General features: G+C 39.3%; 1 protein-coding gene across 2 annotated transcripts in view; it reads right to left on the bottom strand.

Moving 5' to 3' along the window:
* Bicc1 (BicC family RNA binding protein 1) overlaps window positions 1-22,821 on the bottom strand; it is a 284,711-nt gene that overhangs the window by 109,802 nt on the left and 152,088 nt on the right. For both annotated transcript variants that reach the window (XM_013514878.1, XM_005385916.2), the window contains exon 3: window positions 7,314-7,383. In XM_013514878.1, the coding sequence (XP_013370332.1) occupies window positions 7,314-7,383 (70 nt within the window). The remainder of the gene's footprint in view (window positions 1-7,313; window positions 7,384-22,821) is intronic.

The following is a 22,821-nucleotide window of genomic DNA, read 5'->3' as shown; positions in this document are numbered from 1 at the left end:
TTTTTGGTTTTTCTCCGGTACCGGGAACCAAACTCACGACCTTGCGCTTGCCAGGCAAACGCTTTTGCCGCTGAGCTAAATCCCCGGCCCCCTCTTTGTATATTTTGGCTAACAGTGGTTTTTCATATATGTCTTTTGCAAGCATTTTTCCCCAGTGTCTGGCTTGTTCACTCTTCCTGTCACTGCTTTCATTTTTTAACTTAATTTCTTACTTCTCTACTCAATATTGAATTTGCTTCCTTACTAAGTTAATGGGAAATCTCTTTCTGAAAACTTGTTTCAATATTTGGGGCATTCAGAATAAAAGAAAGAAAAGCCAGCTACAGACCAAGTAATGAAGCCAAGCTCAGGTGCTCAGTGTTAATAACAGCTCAGGTACCATTTCAGTCGCACCTCCACAACAGGATGTGCTTTGTGTCTCTACACGCTTGGAGAAGTTCTCTAATGAGCATGTCTGAGACTACCTACACAAATGAAAGTCTACATACAGAAAGATAAACACTAACAAATTGAATATTTAAAATATACGCTCATTTTTATAAATGTTTTAGTGTTTAAAGATACTGAAACTTTAGGAACTAGAAACGGTCATGATTTCTGTCCTCCTCCGAGAGACGACTTAGATCAAGACTTCTCTGCACACAGTTCACCCAGTTCTGTGGCTTCATTCCTCGGCTCACAATTAGTATTCACTAGTAACGATTAAGCACCTAAATAATATACACAGAAACACTAAGTGTAAAATCTGTCTCCTTAAAAGAAATAAAAGGGTCCCTAGACAGATTTAAGGCAACAAACAAATTAGGAATTTATAACATATGCTTCTAAATCCATCTTTTAGAAATTGTTCAGTTTAAGAGTAAATCAAAGAAGCAAATAATGCATGAAATATCAAGTTAAAATTCGAAGACATTTTTAAAGTGCGCATACCTGTGAGTATTTCACATGTTTAACGGGAAAATCAGAAAGCGGAAGTATTAACTATAACAAGGACGCGCTAACATCGGCCCATCTTGAAGGCTATAATTTCCAAGGATGGAGGCATTTGGAAGCTGAGCTGCTTGTTATCAGTTACAGATGGCAGTAGTCACTGAAGGAATACAGCATCATGGAACACTGCAGAGTAAGGAAAAGTATTTTCCTCATCCAGGTACAGGTATAAAAAAAAACCACCTGAGTTCAGTGATTAGGACTTAGGTTTGTTATGGTTTGTGTCTGCATGTCCCCCCAAATCCTCACGCAGTCATGGGGCTGGCTTCTAGAGTATGTGACTGATTCATAGGTGTGAATGCTACACCCGCCCTGGGGTGGCTAGTTTGCATATATAAAGGGGGGAAAGTGGCTGCTTGCCACTGCTCCTCCCTTTTGCTCTTGCTGCCTTTGCTATCTTCCCCCACCATGAACTGTTGCCCTCTGCCATGTGCTACTCTGCCTTGGAGCCAACCAAGTATGGACTGAAACCTCCACAAACAGTGAGCTAAATAAACCTTTCCTTCCTTAATTTCGGGTATAACGTTTGTCTCAGCAAGGAGAGAAAGGTCCTTAATTTTGGGCATCAGGTTTGTCTCAGCAAGCAGAGAAAGGTAATAGAGACAGGTCTCCAGAAACAGACAGACCTGAATGCAAGCTTGGAGTCTGTTACTTAACAATGGTAAAACTACAGGAAAGTGATTTACCTTCATGTACCTTAGGCTCTTTATCTGAAAACATAAAATATCAGAACCTAACTCAGGAGGTTGCTCTGAAAAATCACATAAGATTTTAAATTATGCATATAAAATACTGAGCAAAGTGCCTGTACCCACTTGTTCATAAAATATGCTACTGATATTAATACTGACATTTCAACTATGTCTCCAGATATGAATTAAAACAACCACAACCAAAATCCATAGGTCCATAGGTCAGATAGGACACTGTGTCTTTGTAAGTCTTCTTTAAGCCTACTATAAATAGCACCAGAATTTCAGAGGCAACTGAACGACAGTGATCATATCATTTCCCTCTGTTTCTTTAAAATCCCTTCAGAAGGACTTCCAGACCACTAAAAGAAGGCTTCTCCACAACCACATCCCATCATCGTTCACTTGCAGGGTCTACACGAAAGATGTCTTTAGTCAATATGACTCACAAGTGACTGCCCTCCTATGTGAAGGCCCTGATTCTACATCTTGTTCCTATGCAACATACCATTACAGGTGCATGAGTAGTTCCACTATAACCATGATTAACTTGAGAGATCAATCTACAAATGTTTACTGAGTGCCATGCACTGGTTCCAGTACTAGGGATGCAACAATTTAGCAAAATATGTGTGCTCTTTACCCTCTGGAGAACTGACTACCTAGCCCACTGTTCTACAGAGTTTTCGTTTGTCACCTATGTTACACAAAGATCTAGTAGTGTACAGGTATGTGTGCATACACACACACACACACACACACACACAGTCTCATTATACAATAAAGTCTCATTATACAATTATCTCAAAATCCTTACACTCTGTTTTCTATTTAACAGTTGGTTGTGAATCACTAAAGTAACTTCTACTGCCCCAATAGGTTGTGACCACTGGAAACACTTTGGTCCAGCACATCATGCCATGTTCTCTCTCTGCCATCTGCACCTCTGCTATGCTAAAGGCCTTCACTAACTAAGCCACCATGGAAATGTGATGGTAATGCCCTCAACAAAATGTTCTTCTTAAAAAAAAATGAAGTAAATCATCTATAAATTTTTTCATGCTAAGATTTTTCTCTTAGATATTCATTTGTGCTGATGAAATGCAACCAGAAATAAAATCTCATGGAATTTTGATGATTCTCTTGGGTATTCTTGGGGATAAAATAGCCAGCCTTGCTGCCATATTGCCTCCACACAGAGACACATCAGGCAATCCAGTCAATATCTTTCATCCTCGCAGTCCTGGGATATCCTAAGTTGGTACAGAAGGACCACGTGCCGAGATCAGTTTCTATCAATTTGCTGAACTCTGAAATAATCTTATTTAATGCTGACCTCATTTTACCTGCACCAGTCTAAAAAGAAAGACACTGTTACCAGCAAAAGGATCTTTGTAAGAAAATATGTAAGAGAATAAAATCATCTACTATCAGGAAGCTCATGCTATAACCATACCACTGTGACAAACTCTCATCACAAATCAATCTTACTTATTTGTGCATACAGTTCTGTCAAGAATTCTATTTGGCACAACAGCCAACTTGTTCAAAATGTTATTTGTATTTCACTTAAGCTGTAGCTATTTAGCTGTGAAAGAAATATCATATGCAAAATCTTAATGACTGTCTCTGTTAGCAAAGTTTTATACCGATACTCCTCGTTTAACAACTGAGTTCCCTTCCTGAGACTAAGTTGTTAAATGAGCTGACCACTAAATGAAGGACTGAACATAGTGTGTACATTACAATATTTAAAACAATGACATTGTCAAAGAAACTCCAACTTGATGACTTTGCTTTTATTTGCATAATGCTTATATGCAGTATTGTAATGTATAATAGAACATAAAACTACGGTACTGTACAGCACAATAAACAAAAATTACACAACTGTATAAACAAGGTTTACTGTACCAAAAAAAAAAAAGGAGAGACATTGAGGCTTTTTCAACAAGATGCACAAAACTGTACCAAAAACAGTCAGACCGTAAGTCTGAGCAGCAGGTTGTAAATCTGAACAGTTGATAAACAGGTAAGTCATTAAATAAGGAATATCTGTATCCAACGCCTTAAACCTTGCATTCCAGTTTCACAAACTCCAAAATTTTGTATGTGAAGCACATTGTTCCCACTCTTAACTCCAAGAGTTCAGAACAGTTTTACTTTCTTCCCCACAAAATAAGTTCACGTTATACAGAAAAAATACTAAGTATGCTCTATTTTTCTTAATTGTGACCAAGATTAAGACAACTGCAGAGTTACCTAAATGTCCATTACTTTGAGTTTGAAACTTTTAATTCTTTCCGGCTTTAATGAGGAGTCAGCCTTCCAATAATCTCAAATGGTCTAGGGATTTTTTAAGAAAAAAAAACTGTGTGCCTCAGTTTCTACCACAAAATATACTTTCCTAAAATGCCACACATAGAAACATCCCCGACTTTTTCTCTACTGTCTGTTACGCAGAGTAAGTTTGAAGGGAAATGTAAGAGAAGTGAAAGGAATGCAGGCAAAGAAAAAGGAAAGCTGAGAAGGTACGAAAGAGAGGAAGTAGGTCAGAGAGAACAAATATCAGATGTTCTTTTGCTCAGCATTATAGTAACACAGCCACAGAATGAGGCTACCATCACTCCAAATGTATCGTGCTAACCACCTGCGAAGATGACAGAAATGTGAATGAACAAACCCTAAAAGTGAAGTTCCCTGGGCAAGATGGACACCATCCAGAAGCGACAGTGTGCAGACTTCGCCTGCTCCTCAATGGCAGTATCATCTGTAGCCTTCTGAACACAGGCTTCTGAGTAACACAGTCATATTTTCTTCTCAGATGGTGAAGTTTTTGTTTTCCAAACTGAGCCTACTGACAGCAATGAGAGGAACTGATTAAGTATATGCTTCTCCACTGCCACCCCCAAAGTACCGAACTACAGTCTCTAAAGAAGAATCTCAATTTTCTACTTCATGGTTGCTTTTTCCCTGATAGACAGTTAATGGCTTAAAAAGTAAAAGTTTGGACAGAGCTCCTCAAAACTCATTTTAAATACACAGGACTAAATTCCAGTAAGGTGAAGAAGAAAGTACACAGTAGGAACAGTGGCCATGAGAAATGTTTGTCTAGACTCTAATACTGTACAATTTACTTCATAGAACCTACACGGTGAAGTACAACTCAAACCCACAGCTGTGCTATCTCACTCGCACAGTCTGGCAATTATCTACATATTCCAAATCTCCATACTACCACAGAATTTAGAATTAAAGAATTATGCAAAACATGGAAGGGCCCCTAAATTTGTATTCTTTGGTGTCTTGAATAGTAATAGCCGGGCGTGTAGAAGGCTTAGAGATGGACATCCCTTTCTCCTATAGCACACAGGGTCTGGGAGAGTGGCCATGTCAAAGGGAAGAGCACAGAAGTTCATCTACAGTTCCTCGTGGTATTTTCAACTACAAACTATAGTCAAACAAACTTCATCTCTGAATTAATACATTTTAAAAACCACACACACACACACACACACACACACACACACACACACACCCCAGGAATGTTAGTCAAGAACTGATTCAGCAGCTGAGGGTTTAAATAATATGAGCAATCAAGTAAATTCTGAACAGTAAATTCCTGCGAGGCAAACTTTTGATTCTTTTTCCCTTCCTTGTTTTCTTCTGGCACATTCTTCTCACTGTGCAGTACTGTGTACATTCGGAGCACTTCATAAATAATAAAAACTGAAATGAAGTCTGTAGACCCAAGCCTGGAGGAATCAATTCTTAGGCACAATTCCAAAGGTTAACTTTAACCATGTGAAAATTATCCCAAATGCCCTCAGGTACTCTGGTGAAACACTCTCATTTCCAAAGCAAAATATATAATCAAAATGTAGAATATTGTTGGCCATTCTGCACAGGTTAAGTGTGTCATCAACAGGAAATCAATCTAAAAACAAAAACTATTCTATTCATTTTCATGTTTTCTAAAGTATCTGAAGTTGTAACCACAGTTTGACGGCATATTAATCAATTCTGAGTTCCTCGTGACAATAGGGGTGGCTGTAACATAGATACTGCAAGAGAAGAAGCCATCCAAAATTATTTGGAACAGTTTTAATATTCATAGTTCCTTGAGAGTTTACCTTGGGGACTGATTAAATTTCATTTTTATTAGGTGAGCCATGAGGTTCGTTATGTTAAGTAAAAATACCTGACAAGTGGGAAAGAAGATTGAGTTTATGCTCAAGTTTCAATTTACTCAAGTAGTAGACCAGAGATTTTTAAACAGCTATAAACAAATAGGTCGATGGCAGTTTCTTATTCTGCATAATAAGCATAAAAAATCCCAACACATTACACAAATTTCCAATGATTAACAATACATTCTACAGAACTGCAAAGTACGAAGTTTATGCAAAGATTTTCAATTACATGTGAATTCACCACATCATCTTATGACTGTTTAAACTACAATTCCTGCCCACTGTGATCATAAATAAAAAGACAACAAAATCATTCCTTAGGTATGCCCAGCAGTCAAAGCCAGCTAAAAATATTCACCCAAGAAAACCCTATAAAATAATTTATATTCCATGTGATTATCAACTCTAATAATATGAGGTTAAAAGAAGGGCACGCCTGTGATCCCAGCACTTGGGAGGTTGAGGCAGGAGGATCACTGTGAGTTCAAGGCCAGCCTGGGCCACATAATGAGTTCAAGGCCAGCCTGGACCATATAGCGAGATCCTGTCTCAAAAAACAACAACAACAAAAATAAAATAAAAGAAGAAAATTCAGACTAAAATAAGAATAGAAAAATTGTGTAGTGTTTAGTATCATTTAACAAAAAAGGTCACTGAAAAAGGGACAAATACAAAACAATAACAATAACAAAAACACCAGGTCACAGGGGATAATGCTCAGCTTGCACAATCACTGTATTCTGTATTATTTGATAGCATTTGTCATTATCTCCTGTAGACTAAATACACTTATCATCTCTTTAATGAAATACGTACAACGAAAGTTGTTCAAAGTAAGGTCCTATTTTAAACAACAAGAACAAAACTATCTATAAAAGTATATACTGGCAGGTCAATTTTGAAAATATTATGTAATCTTTTGTGGGGGCAGTGAAGGGAGGCCTTATTCCTATTTCTGGCCATGCATGCCCTGAGGCGCTTGAGTAGTACCCAGTAGGTAAGGCAAAGAGAAGGCCGGGCCAGGAAAATGCTCGACCTAACAGGAAATATAATCACACTATTATAGAAGGAAAAAGAGGAGCTATGAAATCTGTGTAACACATAAAAAAGAACTCCCAAGTATAAGCAGTGGGAGTTTATTTTTGAAAATACATTAGTATACATGAAGCTACCAGGACACACGGCTGTCAACAGAATGGGCTTCCTTAAGACTACAGATTGCTACAGTATCTTTTATTAGTAACATCTCTACCATAACATTAATTCTTAAAACATTTTCTTTTGTCAGAAAACAGGAAATTACTTTTATTTATGAGAATCCTCCAGAAATACTGATATTTGACAAATACTCTGAAAAAAAACAGTTAAGAATATTGGTTTTATCCCCAGCAAACCTACAATAATTCCATAAACTCAACCATCAAAACTGCCAAGTTACCTTTCTTGGATTTGGCTCCAATCTTTAGTTTGGACGGCCAAGCAATCTGCGTATTTGTTTCCTCCATGATCTGTAACAAGAGTTAGAGAGAGAAATGTTGACTTAATTAAAAACTTGTATTTACAAATAAGATTTTTCACCAAAAAAAGGTTTATTTTCAAGTCTCTAGTTTCATGTTGATATAACAAAATGATCTTATTTTAAAACAATGCAAAAAAACCCTTAGGGAAAAAAGATGTGTTTTTATAACCCTTTAATCTATTAGAAGTATTCAAGTATATTTTGTTACTCCCAGTGTTCTTCTCTATGTTGCTCCAGATTTCTAAGAGACAAGACCAAAAGTACATGAACAAGTAATTAACCCCACCTGTTGCCAGAACCATTTGAGATTCTCGTGCTACATAAAATTCCCCAAGACCATCGCCAATGGATTGCGACACATCAAACAAGATTCTACTAATACAAGACTGTCTGAGTTAGGCCATATGAAACCAAGATCCCCCCACTTCCTAACCCGGAAAAGAAATAACTTGCCTTGGACACATTTGTGTTTCATTAAAGCTGATGAAAAGCTACATTTCCCGTCATCCCTCATGTGCTCAAGGATGGCATTCATGCTGGTCCTTTCCCACTGACACACGCAGCTAACATCAGCCAGGAGGGCCCAACACCAAACAAGCCAAACAGAACAGCCAGTGAGGGAAGCAACAGCAGCAGAGCAGTGGAAGTGGATGATACGGAAGGAACAAGGAACTCCACAACGCACACATCCTGTGTCTTGCTTATTTCATGACAGGTATACGTTAGGTTACTGTTCATTTCTGTGACATGCACAGAGAATGTACCAAACTAAAGCTACACAGTAATAGGCAAGTAACAGCAATTACCACTCATTAATTTAATCACTCAAAAACAGAGTAAGATAGTATTTTTAATATGGATTTAGAGTTAACTAAATAAAGGTCATGATGAAGCCTAAACACATTAACCATGCAATTAGGTGATCCTCAGTATTGGCTATGTACAGGGCACGAAGTTACATGGTTAACATACGTCATTACTTTATTGAATCCCCTCTGTCACCACGTTTCAGACCGGCAGCCCACATGTGCATTTTGTCTGTCCACTGTCATGTTGTTTTTTAAAGCCTGAAACAACATTTTAAAATCCAAGACGTTCACATAGAAATTCAGGTTTCTGGTTCTCTGGCAAACTGGGCAGATGCAGGGAGGCCTCATTCCCATGGGCCACACTTGGCACTGAGGAACAGCTGCCCCTCTTGGTTAGGGTGAGCAGGCCCCCGGCTGCTCCAGGATCCCATATGGCTCTGAATCGAGAGCACAAGCCACCTGTCACTATCAGCATCACCATGTCTGTACTGCTATCATTCATTGTGAGTCTAAACGGTTTTCCTTAGAGAAATACTATTCTATATTTATGTCTCTGCTAAATTTTAAGAAACACAAGAGCCAAGCACAGTAGCAAATACCTATAATTCCAACACTCTGGAAGGCTGAGGCAGGAAGATCTCAACTTCCAGCCCAGCCTGGGTAATTTAGCAACTTAGAGAGATACTCTCTGAGTATAAAGTATAAAAAGGTCCAGGGATGTAGCTCAGCACAAATCACTGAGTTCAATCCCAGTAACCCCACACACAAACACACACACCCCCAAGCCATACTGCTTTCAGTAAGTCAAAGCTCTGAAGGCTGGTGAGTTGGTCACCCCAGCCCGACAGGACCTGGCTCCTGCCTCCCCGCCCCTCTCCTCGTCTAGCCGCCCCCATTCATGTGTTCTGATGTTTTCACCATGAATTTGGTTAGTTAATTCTACATCCGTATTTAAAAACGAGTATTACCCTCCTCAACTCCCCCTGCTCCAGCCACACCAGCTGCCCCAAAATACTCGCAGCAGGCTCAGGACCTTGCGTTTGCTTGCTCTTCCCAAGCCCTTCCTGCCCTGCTCCTTCTCACCCTCAGCCCTGGGGCCGCCAAAGTCCCTCTCACTCTCATGCCCACCCCAACCAGGTTCATCTTCCCGCCTCACTGCAGCTTCCTCCCGGTGCTTGTGCAATCGGGAACCTTCTTATCTTCTGTGTTGACTTGTTCATCGCCAGTGGGTCTCTGCAGTATGGAAATTGAGCTCTCTGCCCTACACAACAAGCACTGGATGTACTTGGGCAAACGATTCCTCAGGACACAGCTCTGTTGCTTTCTAGCTGCGCTAGGCTGGACAAACCTTCGTCAGTCTAATCTTCCTTTTCAGTAAAATTACAGCATCCGCTCCTAGGGCCGTGAGGACCTGAAGTGTGGGGAAGAACCTAAGCACAGAGGATGGCACCTATCAAGTGCTCAGGCACAACCGACTGCTGACTTTCAGCTGCCCACCGCCCAGACACCAAAGACACAGCAGCACACAGCGCCCCATGCCTCCCGGATAGTTCCTCAGGCCGGACAATGGAGAATACCTAGAGCTCACCACTGTGGTACCGGGCAGTGAGTTTCAGGGCAGGGAAGGCAATATGGAGTTCAGACAGGCATCTAGCGCAGGTATGGGCAGACAAGGAAAGTTACTGCTAGAAAATGCTGCCTGGTGTTGTAACCTAACGTGGGAGGAAAAGTTGACTAGCTGGGGAAGATAGAGAAAGAGTCCCAGGCAGAGGAGGCACGCATGGGGAAAAGCCCAAAAGGAGAGAAGGGAAGTTCCCTCGAGAGCCTGAGGGCAATTCAGCAGAGCCACAGGGCCTCAGGTCCCACCTCACACTTCCAGGACAGGCGATGGGTCGCCTGTCACCTCCAGTGTCCTATAGCTGTCCACATGCATGTGCTCACTACACACAGAACAAAGCCATGAAATACCTGCGCTTGGCTGTCTCTGGCTGCAAATAAACTCTGAGTGGGGGACTACAAGGAAGAAGGGGCCATACTTACTCCATTTTCAAAAAGTGAAAGTTCTCTTTATGAAGGTTTCCATGAAACTTTTCAAGTCGTCATGCATGTGACTCCCAGTCAATTCCTAGAGCTCTGGCACCACACATGATTGATCGGCCTGGGCCTCAGCAGTGAAGAGAGTGGGACAGTATGCTGTACCCCAACAGCAGGAGCAGAGCACTCAGGTCTCAGGGGTGTGGGTAGAGGCCAGGTCAGGAACTCTTGACACTGCAGCTGGATTACCAGAGCTTGCGTAACAGGAACGTCCCCTAAGCAAGCAGCACAGAACTGTAGGCAGGGAGCGCAAAGGCAGCAATCAGAAGGTTCTGTAGCTAGCAAGCTACGCAAAACAGTGTCCTAAGCAGTCATCAGAAAGAAGTGGAAAAGGAGAGATCAGGAAGATCGTTGAACTCAAAGGAGCCATAAAAGCTCTCAGAAGAACATGGCTCTCTTCTGTCTCAGGAGAGAGGGAGAGATTCTGAAATGAGTTCCATCCACCTGGTTTCACATCTATTTTAGAAGTATATTACTACCGTACCTATTCCACTTCCACAAAACCAAAGTTTAAAGAACGAACTCCTGATTTTCAATCATGCTCAATAATCACTGACACATTTTTTAGAAATCACAGCAATAGGAAGACAAATTTGATGGCTATTACAATGGATGAAGACTGACACCCTTTTAAGAGCATAGCATACATTTCCCACAGGCCGATTAATAACCACAAAACCTAACAAGGAAATCATTTCCCAGAACATGGGACGTGCCTGAGTTCCTGAGTAAGTTAATATTTTCTCTAAAACATTCATTTTCAATTTAAGTTATAATTCAATTACGTGGCCAATTCTGATCATCTCAAAAAAACAAAAAATAAAAGATGCTGATGTCCTTCAACTGTGTGAAATTTGACCTGGAAAGCTGGGAAACGTGCCCAAAATGACTAGTGCTTCCTTATGGAAATAAAGCTATAAATACCATTGTGTCAGTTAAGCTAAGGAACGCCAAGGTATGCAAAGCTGCAAAACCTCTGAGAAACATGATTATCTTCTTAGAAAAGAAAAACCCTAACGTGAATTCCTAATGTAGTTCCTTTAAATCATATTACTGTCTGATTCTACATTCACAAAACCAAAGTTTAAAGAAAAAGCATCAGATTTTGAATTATTTTCTATAAACATTAATTTACACCTAAAATATGTTCAATACTTTTATCCTGTCTCAACGGTGGATACTGTATATTTATACCATTTCAAGTAAGTCAGGTTCAACTTCTTGACATAATCACTGACCAGAGCCTCTTCCCTATTCTGCCAAACTCTGCTGGGTTTCTTTAGCTCCTCTTTCACAATGGACAATTCTATACCATGAGGAGATTTTTGGAGGAATTCATCTAAAATGTAACTATTTAAATGAACAATTTTCACATTTCTAATCAAGATTTACTACACTTAATATTTACAGGGAATTAATATATATAATTTCATTCTTATGTCAATATCAGATTTAATAAATGATAAAAAGATTCCATCTAAGAATATCAATTTTATATATATGAAACGGAAATTAATATTATCAGAAAATACATGTATCTAGCATATGTGTGTTCATTTATAAAAGTTACTGCTTCATCAAGAACACCTGATGGAAAATAGAAAGGAAACTGTTAGAGGGCAGAAAACAGAGGAGGCGGGAAGGAAGAAGGACAGGTTAATGGGAGGACAGGTAAAAATAACCAAAATATGTTATGTGCACATGCCATATGCCAAAGCAGAACCCACCGTTCTGTACAACCAACACATATCAATATGTTTAAGGAAAGAAAATGTGAGGAAGAGCGCTTGCTAAGGACATGTAACAATTCTGGACACTAAATAATCATCTTAGCTTTCTAATTCATATTTAAATATTTTAAAATAAGGAATAATGGTCCCTGATCCAACACTCCACTTTCGATATATTAAAAGGGTACCTAATGAATACTATAGTGTGGGCTCCTGTTTTGGTTTTAGTTTCTGTAGGGTGTGAGGAAGGTTAAAACCAGAAAGGAAAGACAATGTGTACATAATTTGGAATTTGAATTTCTTTACTTTTATTTTTATTAGTACATGTCTGCGGTAGATAATGATTACATTCCTTGTGGGGAGTTGGTACATGTACATAACACATCTTAACTTTTTCAAAAACTGGATGAAATTCTGTCAGTATATCTTAAATTTCAAAGCTTACACTAAATTATTTAATTTCACTGTCCTAAAATAGGCTGGTAAAGGTAGAATAAAATAAACAAGTAAAATCTAATTGCATTCTATTAGTGATTCATCCCTAATAAAAATAATTTCCATTTATATTCTTTAATCCACACAGATTTATTCTATTTCCAACAAATTCCAGATTAGTATACCATGCAGAAAGAGAACCATCTACCAATGCTCACTACATTTTTTGCAAGTCTGCAGCAATTATAGGATAATATCTTAAGAAGAAAAGCTTTGCCAGACTAGCCACATTCTGATGACATGCTTATTTTACCAAATTCTTCCACCCAGATGTAAAGTTCAAAATCTGCAGGTAAGTAATCAGTGTCTCAAATCAACCCAAGACTAGCCTATTTATGCTGACTTCACTTAAAATATTTATTCTGGACCAGAAAAAGAACACTGAACTCTCTCACTTGACATTTATATTCTAAACTATTGAAAATTCATCCTTCAAAATGGCTACCAGGTGGGACGCATATGCAGCCTCGTTCTCTAGAAGTACAGCTCCTTTGGGCTCTATTTTTCCTATATCGATAGAGAAACAAAGTCTACTCTCCAGAGGCAGCTTGTTAAAGTTACTTCACATCCTAACTGAGTGAGAATCAATGTGCTCCACTTTGTCATCAGGGAAACAAGCAAGAAAAGAGCCAACCAAGCAGAGATGGGAAAGCAATGAACTTCTCACACGAGGGGGTGTCGTCAAGAAGCTGAGGATGTTTATTCTGCTGAGACATTAGAGGGTTCTGTTATATTTCATTTTAATCCAAGAAATCCTTCCCAGTGATTCAGTTATTCATCATCACCAAAACAATTCCTCACATTTACCTCATATTCAGATGCATTTTCCATGTATTCCTCACAGTAACCTTGTAACTCAGCTATGTGGAACCTATTTTTCAGTTTAAAAACACAACTAAGGAAATTAGGATTCAAAGAAGCCAGGGGATTGACAGACATGAGGCAAAATCCAGCCAGAGTCTGATTCATATGGCTCTTCAGCCTTGTGGCTTATGGAGGAAGACGCAGGCTCTACTCACAGGGACGTCACTGAAAATCCAAACACCAAGAACTGCCACCACAAAAGAACTGCTGCAGCCCCTCAACAATACAAGGCTACTCCTCAACACTGACTGCTTTAGTAATGATGAAGTGACCTAGAGAAGGCCCCAGAATGATTCTCGAACCAGGAGGAATCCTTTTCCCCACCAAACATATACAGAAAAACTGGGAAGCACTGTAGTCATCGCAGTGGTCCAGTGACTATATTGCCATCAAGTGGCCAGGGATACAGCAGCAGAACTTCTAGCAAAGGGCAGAAGAAATCCACTCATGATATGTATGAATTTCTATGACCCCAGCTTACATAAGCAAAAGGACAAGTTCTGTTCCCATTAGGATGCTGCACAAAATGAGCTGTTGCATCAAATACAAATTTCACTGTTAGCTCTTCAGGCTACAAATCATTATGTAAATACAAATGCTCATTTGAGATGCTGAGTCACCAGGCACTTAGTCTAGTTCCAAAGTCTGTACTCTTACCCACTGCTCTACACTGCCTGTGATTTCTGTGAAGTATGTGTTTGAATCCTTAAAAAAAAAAAAAAGCTCATTTGGACCAATGACCAATCATGCTATTGTTTAAAGTTTGTGACTGCATGGTACACTCTGTTAATTCTGCGCAGACAACAAAGCAAGTAAATCGTCCCTTGGTATCCATGGGTGATTGTTTCCAATACCCACCACAGACACCAAAATCCAGGGTGCCTTACCTAAAATGCCTTAAGTGCTTTATATAAAATGGCACAGTATTTATATAATCTATCAAATATAATCTATCAAATCCTCCCTTGTTATGACTTGTATCTAGATATCTCCCTAAAGCCTCATGTGGTCACAGGTGGGGAGTTTTGAAGGTAGCTAGATTAAGGTACATGGTGCTGGGATTAAGGATGCGATGCTGGGATTAAAGATGCCCCACCGAGTGTGGATGATACTGCCCAAAAGGCAGGTAGCCTGGAAACAATAAAAGAGACAGAAAGTATGTAAGCCTGATGCTTCTGTTTCTCCTGCTATTGTTTTCTGCTTGCTGCCTTGTGCCTGCTCTGCCACGCAACCCAGCCTAGGAGCCTAACAGATGTGGACTAAAACCTCTACAAACTGTGAGCTAAAATAAACCTTTCCTTCTTTACTTTGGGTGTTGGGTATTTTGTCTCAGCAACAAGGAAAGTAACTAAGACAGATTTTGGTACTGAGAGTGGGGTCCTTACTTTGACATTATCTTGCCATGTTGTTCAGAAGTCTTTAGAACTGGCTTGCAGGAACTTTGTAAAGATTTTGAGATGCCAGCTAAAGAAGTAGCCCTGAAATGCCTTAAATGGTACTTGACGGGAGATTTGGGCCAGAGTTGGGAAGACCTGAGTGATAGTAGAAGTGCTGCTGGTGAAGACCAGGCTCAGGAGGTTTCTGTTGGGAAGAAGGCTGCACTGGGGGTTGGACTCCACATTATGTGTGTTATGCTTTCACAGAAAGTTTGGCTGCATTTTTCTCTTGTCCAGAGACTGCCTGAGACTGAGTTTAAGGGTAATGGACTAATTAATCTGGCAGAAGAAATTTCAAGAAAGCCAAATGTTGAGGCAGTAGCATGGCTACTTTTGGGGTTTTTAGCTAGATTTATGTTAAGAATCAAGAGAAAAAAGCACAGCAGAATGTCCCTTAAACCTTAAATCATCTCTAAATTATTTATAATATGTGAGACAACATAAATGCTTGCTGTATTTTTTAGGATATAATAACAAGGAAAATGTACATACACAGTATAGATACTTTTAAAAAAAATTTCCAATCAGCAGTTGGTTGAATTTGCAGATGTGGAACCTGCAGATACAGAGGATCCAGTGTAGTTGTGATGATTCTTGGCGTCCCAGGGACAAAACTAAGCGGCATTTGATGAAAAGGAGAAACTGGACAATGAAGTTGAAAGTTCAGCAAAGAAACAAAAAGTAACAATGCAAAAAAATGAAATTCAAACCAGAACTCAACAAGCACAGAAGAAAAAGCTGATTGTAGGAATGCTGACATTCCCAACACTTGAGAAACTCTGGATCCACAGCCCAGGGGAACTTAGTGAAGATGCATTTATTGTCCTGGATGAGGAAGGTGGTAAGTGACAAAATGAAGCTGTCCCAGAGGAAGTGATGCTGACAAAAAAAAAAAAAAAACAACCTTCACATTGCAGAAACTTGGGCAATACTTCACGACTTTAGAGCTACAAAACATGAAATGCTCGGAGATGATTCACGCTCCTGAGTGTAACAATTCCCCAAGGCATAGAAAAAATGCTCACTCCATATTATAAGTTATACAACAAAGAAAGTCAGCTTTGTTTAAACTGTTTTTGAGAAGTTATTTTCACAAAGCAATAAAACAAGTTAATTCAGCATTTCTAATACAATGTGCTAAATAAATATTAGTTTTACTTTTTTCCTTCAATTTTCCTATTTATTTATTACTGACAGAAACTTTAAATGTTTTGACACAAATGTTTAATGTCCACAGATCATTAGAATTTCCCAGAATACTACCAGTGTCTCACATGGTTTTAGCTCTCCTAGTTATTTTTATGATCTCTCAATGTCATGCAAAGTGAGGAATACCTTTCATGCCCTGCTGAGAATAACTAATGAAGAGTTTTGCACCGTTCCATACTACAGGAAGGGTTAGCTTATTTATTTGCAAAGTTTTATTTATCCATCAAACTTTTACTTATCCATCAAAACTTAGTACAAATGTGCTCACTCCATGAAAATTCTTCCAACTCTTCCAGCCAGAGGTCACCTTTCTCTCTCCGTCTCCTACACTCGCTCTGTTGTGGTAACACAACACTACAGTGCTTATTTCTTTGTATTTTTTGCCAATCCCACTGGGTTCCTGAACTGGGTTCCTGGTAGCCAACTATTGTATCCTGTTCATTCTAAACTCTACTATATAAGACTCAATCAAAAGTAAACTAAATGAGCATTGATATTGATAAAGGAGAAAACATAAAGTGGACAGGAGAGGTAATAATTACTTAAAAGTTTCCAAGGTAGCATTTGGTTTATCAGGACACAGTCACAGTGAAGCACATAGAGCTCTACCTACAAACTCCCATACTGTGGCAGCCCTCATGTATCTGCCTATCAGAATAAATGAACTGAATATGTATTAAATGAAAGTGAATTCTGAATCACTGACAGAAATAACTCTTCCAATCATCTGAAGTGGGGGTCAGTAGGGTGACTGGCAGATAAGTAAGTGAGTGGCAGGCTGGGCCCAGTGTGGCTATGCAAAGTGAGGTGCCCTAGTTCCCATTTCCACCCAGCGACTGTTAGCACAGATTCAGAGAGCCCAATGTACCCATTTTAAAGGTGAGGTCCGAAATCTAGACTGCTTTAAGCCTCCTGATTTCTAAAATTTTGGCCCTACCAGTTATGGTTTTTCTTTATGGGCCAAAGAAAGCATAGCCTCACTTTTTGACTTCTTCTGTAATCCGAGAATTTTCATGGAGCATTGGTGGGTTATTTGGGATAATCCACGTTATTGAAGAACAGGTATGGGTTCCTGTGAACACAGGATCTGCTATTCTCCAAAAATTACTTTGTTATAATTCTTCAAAAAGAAATTATCAGATCATGGGCAGCTATAAAAATGCATTAACAAACTATCAAAGTATAATGTGTGTAACTTAAATAAAACAGAATATCATTTGGATGAAATGAAAAAGTTCTAGAGATCTACTGTACCAAATATGCACCTATGGTTAACAACACTAGACTGCACACTTAATTTGCTAGAAGGGTAGAATTTAGGTGTTTTTATCAGAAAAAATAATAATGAAGAGACCAGGAGGAAAGGTGGAGGCAGTGGAAAGTTTTATGACAGACTGAGGAGTCGATTTTACAAGTACATATTTACCTCCAAACACACTGGCTTACGTATATTAAATATGCACAACTCTTTCATGTCAATCATTCCACACCAAAATGTTTTAAAATAAAACAAAATGAACAATAGGATATTATAAATTACATTACACATGCTAGGCAAGTGGTGTAGGGAATAAAATAGGGATTAGGGAATAAAATAGTGCTAATTTAATGAACTCCTGTAGCCCAGCCTTGCCTATAACTTTCTAGCCTCCAAATTATATGCTCATTTAGGAAACATGTTTTATTCTCCAACTCACCTCCATCTTCTTAAAGCAAATAGTCTGATCAAGCTCAGTAATCCCTGCTGCCAAAGATGCTGGTGAGTGTTAAGGATCAACACAGTAACTGAGACCTACAGTGGCTCCTCTGTGACAACAAAGGAGATAAACTTCTATACAGGCTTTGCTGGGTAAGAAGGCAAGGAACTAAGGACTAGGTTTGAGAAAAGTATTTTCATGAAAACAGTAAATAGTGAAAAGAGGTATGTACTGACTGCATGACTATAACAACTTGAAGTGTTAGCAGGTGGACACAGCAAAGTTATTTCTCCCCCATATTAAATGATCTACATGCACCAGCAAAGGGCTGGGCATGGTCAGGAACCCTTTTATCTGACGGAGACCTGTCCACTTGGAATCCATGGCCTCCCCTCCATCTCCCCAGAAAAGAAGAGAAGGAAAAATCCTACATGGATCATTCACTATCTTTGCCTGGGGAAAAAAAAATCACGTTCCTCACATCCCACTGACCATGAGCAGACACAGGGCTCTGCCAACTGAAAAGGGCTGAGATGTGCAGGGACCAATTCAAGCCTTTGGTGAGCTTGACTGCCTCTGCCAGACAGTTCTTAAAAAGCTTCAACAAAAATGAGCTAAAGAACATGATTCCTACATAAACTTCCCCTATTCCTTTCAGGATCCGGACTCATAATCTTTTAAGTGTATCTCCACCTTGCTATCCCACCAGCTCCATAGACATGTTTGAACTCTATCTTCTCTGACTAGGATCTTGAAATTACCTTGGCTACCGGTAAGAGTAATGTCATTCTCACCCCTACTACCTGGACCTGCCTTAGGAACAGTCATGTTTAGACTGGGGTATGGATGAGTGGTACAGCACTTGCTTAGCATGTGTAAGGCCCTGCGCCTGATCCCCAGAACACCCGCAAACATCTGGGTCAAAACCAAACAAGAAGTTTGATGGAAGCTTTTGAGAATGCTTTCTAGCTTTCTGACTTTCATAAGACAATTTCTGAACATCTCTCTCCCCCATGAGATACAAATAAAGACATAGGTAGCTCAGTTGCTATTGACTACCACCCATGATCATAAGGGGAACCTACCATTAATGTGGAAGGCAGAACTGAGAGTCAGGAAATTTCTTGATCCTAAATGACATCACAGAAAGATTCTTGACCTTTAACATCAGAAAGCTTTTATCTTGTTCATTAATTATCTTTTATTTTTTTAAAAAAGTTTAATTATCAAATAATGATAGAATATGTTCAAGATGTAAAAGATGATATTTTGATATAATTTAAACTGTACTATGACTGTTACACTCAAATTAACACATCCATCATCACCCACACTGTATATTAGATCTCCAAAACTTGTTCATCTTGTAACTAGAAGTTTGTATTCTCTGACCAACATCTCCTCATTGCCCCTCTCTCCTGGAAACCTTGGTTCTCTTCTCTGTTTCTGAGTTCAACTTTTTTAGATTCTACATGTAAATAGGATCATGAGCTATTTGTCTTTCTGTGTCTGGCTTTACTTAATATAATGTCTTCTCCAGTTCCTCCAGGTTGTCAAAAATAAGATTTCTTTCTCCTTTTATAGTTAAATAATATTTCACTGTACATACATACCTCAGTGACTCACCTCCGAGAGGTTTCTTGATCCATTCCAAAGCCCACTGTATCTCCACACTTACGATGCTGCAGAAGCTAGCCTATTACCTGAAGCTAACAGTGTCCTCTTGAATGCAGCTTCCAAATCAGGCCCTCCTTATCACTTCCATGCTTTTCTCAGACATCACGTTCAATGCCTTGTCACTTCCTTCCTTCCACAGCTTCTTCCCTGTCCCTCTGCACCCTCACCACCACCACACAAATGAGCTGCACCAACCTGGTGGCCCCATCTCCCAAACTGCGCCCACAGCCTGTGACAATCTTCCATCCAAGTAACTTTCACTCATGAGCACATCTACAAAGCCTTTCCGTACTTGCTGACAGCACTTCCAGCTTTCTCCACCCAGTGATTTGCTTTTGTATTTCTCTCCCCTAAATGAGAAGTGTCCCAGTGGCTGCTGTCCCAGAGGTTAGACATGAACTTACCCTAACATTTATGTGTATGAGAGGCCACAACCAACCTCTTTGGTTTTCATTTTCCTCAGTCCCCTCTACTCCCATAGATACATCTATTGTCTTATCCATGACTCATTCTCTGTCTCTGTCTCTCTGTCTCTCTGTCTCTCTGTCTCTCTCTGTCTCTGTCTCTCTCTCTGTCTCTCTCTCTGTCTCTCTCTCTCTCTCTCTCTCTCGTGTTTTATTCAAACTGTTCTATTGTTGCATTGTCTCTTACTGCTGAATTTCCAGGTATTGCTCCACATTAAAAGTATAAAACATAAAAGCAACTGCAAGATCCCTTCAATCAGCTGCAATTTCTTCCTCTTTAGAGCTGCTAAATTGGCTCTCTTATGCTAGTTATATCATACTACTTTTCCACTTAAACTGGCACTACCCACTTCTACAGTATACAATCCTTGGGGGCAAGTTCTCTCTTACTTATGGAGAACTTGCTAGGCTCTGAAAGGCTAATAATTAGGAAAGCCAACAGCCACCTTCCTGGCAAGTCCCAGAAGAAGCATGTGGGCATGTCATTCATAAAACAGTTGTAAGCTTCTAGGAGAAGAATTTGCTGTTCTCTGAGGGATCCTAGAATGGAATCATTTCCCTTTTATGGGATTATGCATCTAATTTAAGAGTCTCTGACTCCAATGTCTATAGGAGCCACACAAGAAACAGGAATGAACAGAGTGCATGCTTCTAATGCAAATATACAGTCCACAAGAGGGCCAAAAGCAGATATATAAAAATTATTCATTTATCCAACAAAATATCTCCACTCTCATTTTCTTGGAATTCACTGCTCCTCTCAATCATCTCTTCCCTTTACCATCTACAAAAACACGTACAAATTTATCCCACCATGAGAAAACCAATAGTATAATAATAAGGATAAGATAACTTGACACTTGACCCAAGTTTCATAAAAATAATGGGAAATGGTAAAGTGTGCAGTGAACAAGGGAGTCTGTCAGTCCAAGATTGCAAACATGAGTTCCAGCTAGAATGTGCAGAAGCTGGCCAGAAAAGCCAGACTTCCAGATTGCTCAAGAGATGCTACAAAACCAGATTGGTATGTACAATTTCCTTACACACTAATCCCAAACCAGACTGGCATGTAAAATTTCAAAATATTGGTAATGAAATAACTTATCTTAGTATTTCAAAATCATTATTCAGATGAACACAACACAGCCTAAATCAAGAATATTTACATGTCAAAAACAACCATGAGGCTATTCATTTGTTTTATGTGTCTACATGAGATAGATTAAAAGAAAAGTAAAAAGAATGTGATAATACTACAGAAAGAAAAGAAAAGAAATGAGAAGAGAAGAGAAGAGAAGAGAAGAGAAGAGAAGAGAAGAGAAAAAAAGAAAAAAGAAAAGAAAAGAAAAAAGAAAAGGCTGGTCCTACTAAAAGAACCAGAAAAGCCTGTGGCCCATGGTATTTTACACTAGCTGAGATGTGATCTTAAGAAGAAAGAATATGCAGCTTTATAGTCCAGCACTAGGCTTTGATGGGGAGAACCAGGGCTAAAACCCGCTAAAAATCATGTCCAAGTATTCCTACAGTGAGGGTAATAAGTAAATCCCCTTGCACGTGCTAGGATTTCAATAAAAACTTCCTAAATAAATGCTGGAAATTACTCCTTCCTGAAGATGCCAGAAAAATAAAGCATCACTCTACTGAATTTGGTACAGCATAATAGAAAATAACTACTGTATTCTACGTGTATTTTTTACAAGTACAATTTTAACTTACATGGAGTCTACTTTAAAAAGTTGTAATATTCATAGAATGTATACATTTCAAAAATGAATTTAATTGACAATGAAAATTTCCAACGGTACTCTGGAGGTTTAAGAGCACTAATAATGTCACAAGGGACAGCTGGAAAGACAAACATGCAGACATCCTGTGGGTTCATTCATTTGTAACAGTGTAGAACTGCAGTTGGCAGCATTTCAGATGTCTTCATGAGATTGTCAGAGTAATAGTTTCAAAACAGCTTTTCTCTTGTGAATTTTTAGTTTCTTAACATGTAAAAATAATCCAATTAAAAACCACTTAACTCTCCAAGTACTAGTTTCAAAAAATTAAGATTTTCTCAATATATCCTCAATCTCCAACACCCATTCACATAGGACAAAATGACACGTGTCAAGCTATATCAATGTGGATGGATCACACCTAGCAGATCAGTAAAGCCCAGTTCTGAGTGTGTCTGTAGATGACTGACATGCTGGCCAGCAAACTAATGGGGAAGACCCTGTCCAAATGTGAACAGCACCAACCAACAGGCTTAGATTCCGGATGAAATACAAACAGGGAAGAGGGAGGAACTGTCTGTTTTGAGAGCTCCAGTTATGAGCTGGTGCATCCTTTGCGGCTGTCATCTTTGGACGTTGATCTCCAGTCTCCTGTTTCCTGAGCCATTCAATGCACATTCACACCAGCAACTCCTCAGCATCTTCAGGCCTTTGACTCTGCACAGGTACTGCATTCCTGATGCCTCTTGTTCTGCAGCTTCCACCTGGGGTGAAGAGCTACTGGGTCCTCTGGCTCTTCCGGGTATAAGTGACTCTCCTACTGCTGATGCTGCACAGGGCCATGGTGCACTCTTCCCACCTCTGATCCTGTAAGCCTACCTAACAAATCCCCTGGCAGAATTATACATCTATTTCCTACTGATTCGTTCCTCCAGAAAATAACATAGCATGTAACAGTCATGTACTATGGAACATAACCATTTTTAGTTAGGCTTATTTTTATCGCTATGCATTTATTTATATAATGAGGTGAGTGTGAGACACTCTGTTTTCCGCTGAGGAAATGATGAGCAAGACAGCCCTGGCTGTCACAGTACAGTCAGAGAAACAACCAAACAACTCTTACTCGTGTATAGTTACATAGCATAGTAAGTTTCATAAAGAAATGTATAAGGTAAAATGATAACATCTAACATATACAGCTCATGTACAATATTAATCAAGCAAG

This window comes from Chinchilla lanigera, unplaced genomic scaffold, assembly GCF_000276665.1.
Source record: "Chinchilla lanigera isolate Chin_1 unplaced genomic scaffold, ChiLan1.0 scaffold00024, whole genome shotgun sequence".
In the NCBI taxonomy this organism is placed as follows: Eukaryota; Metazoa; Chordata; class Mammalia; order Rodentia; family Chinchillidae; genus Chinchilla; species Chinchilla lanigera.
The sequence above is the reverse complement of the archived record's forward strand: the minus strand, read 5'-3'. Positions and strand labels throughout refer to the sequence as shown.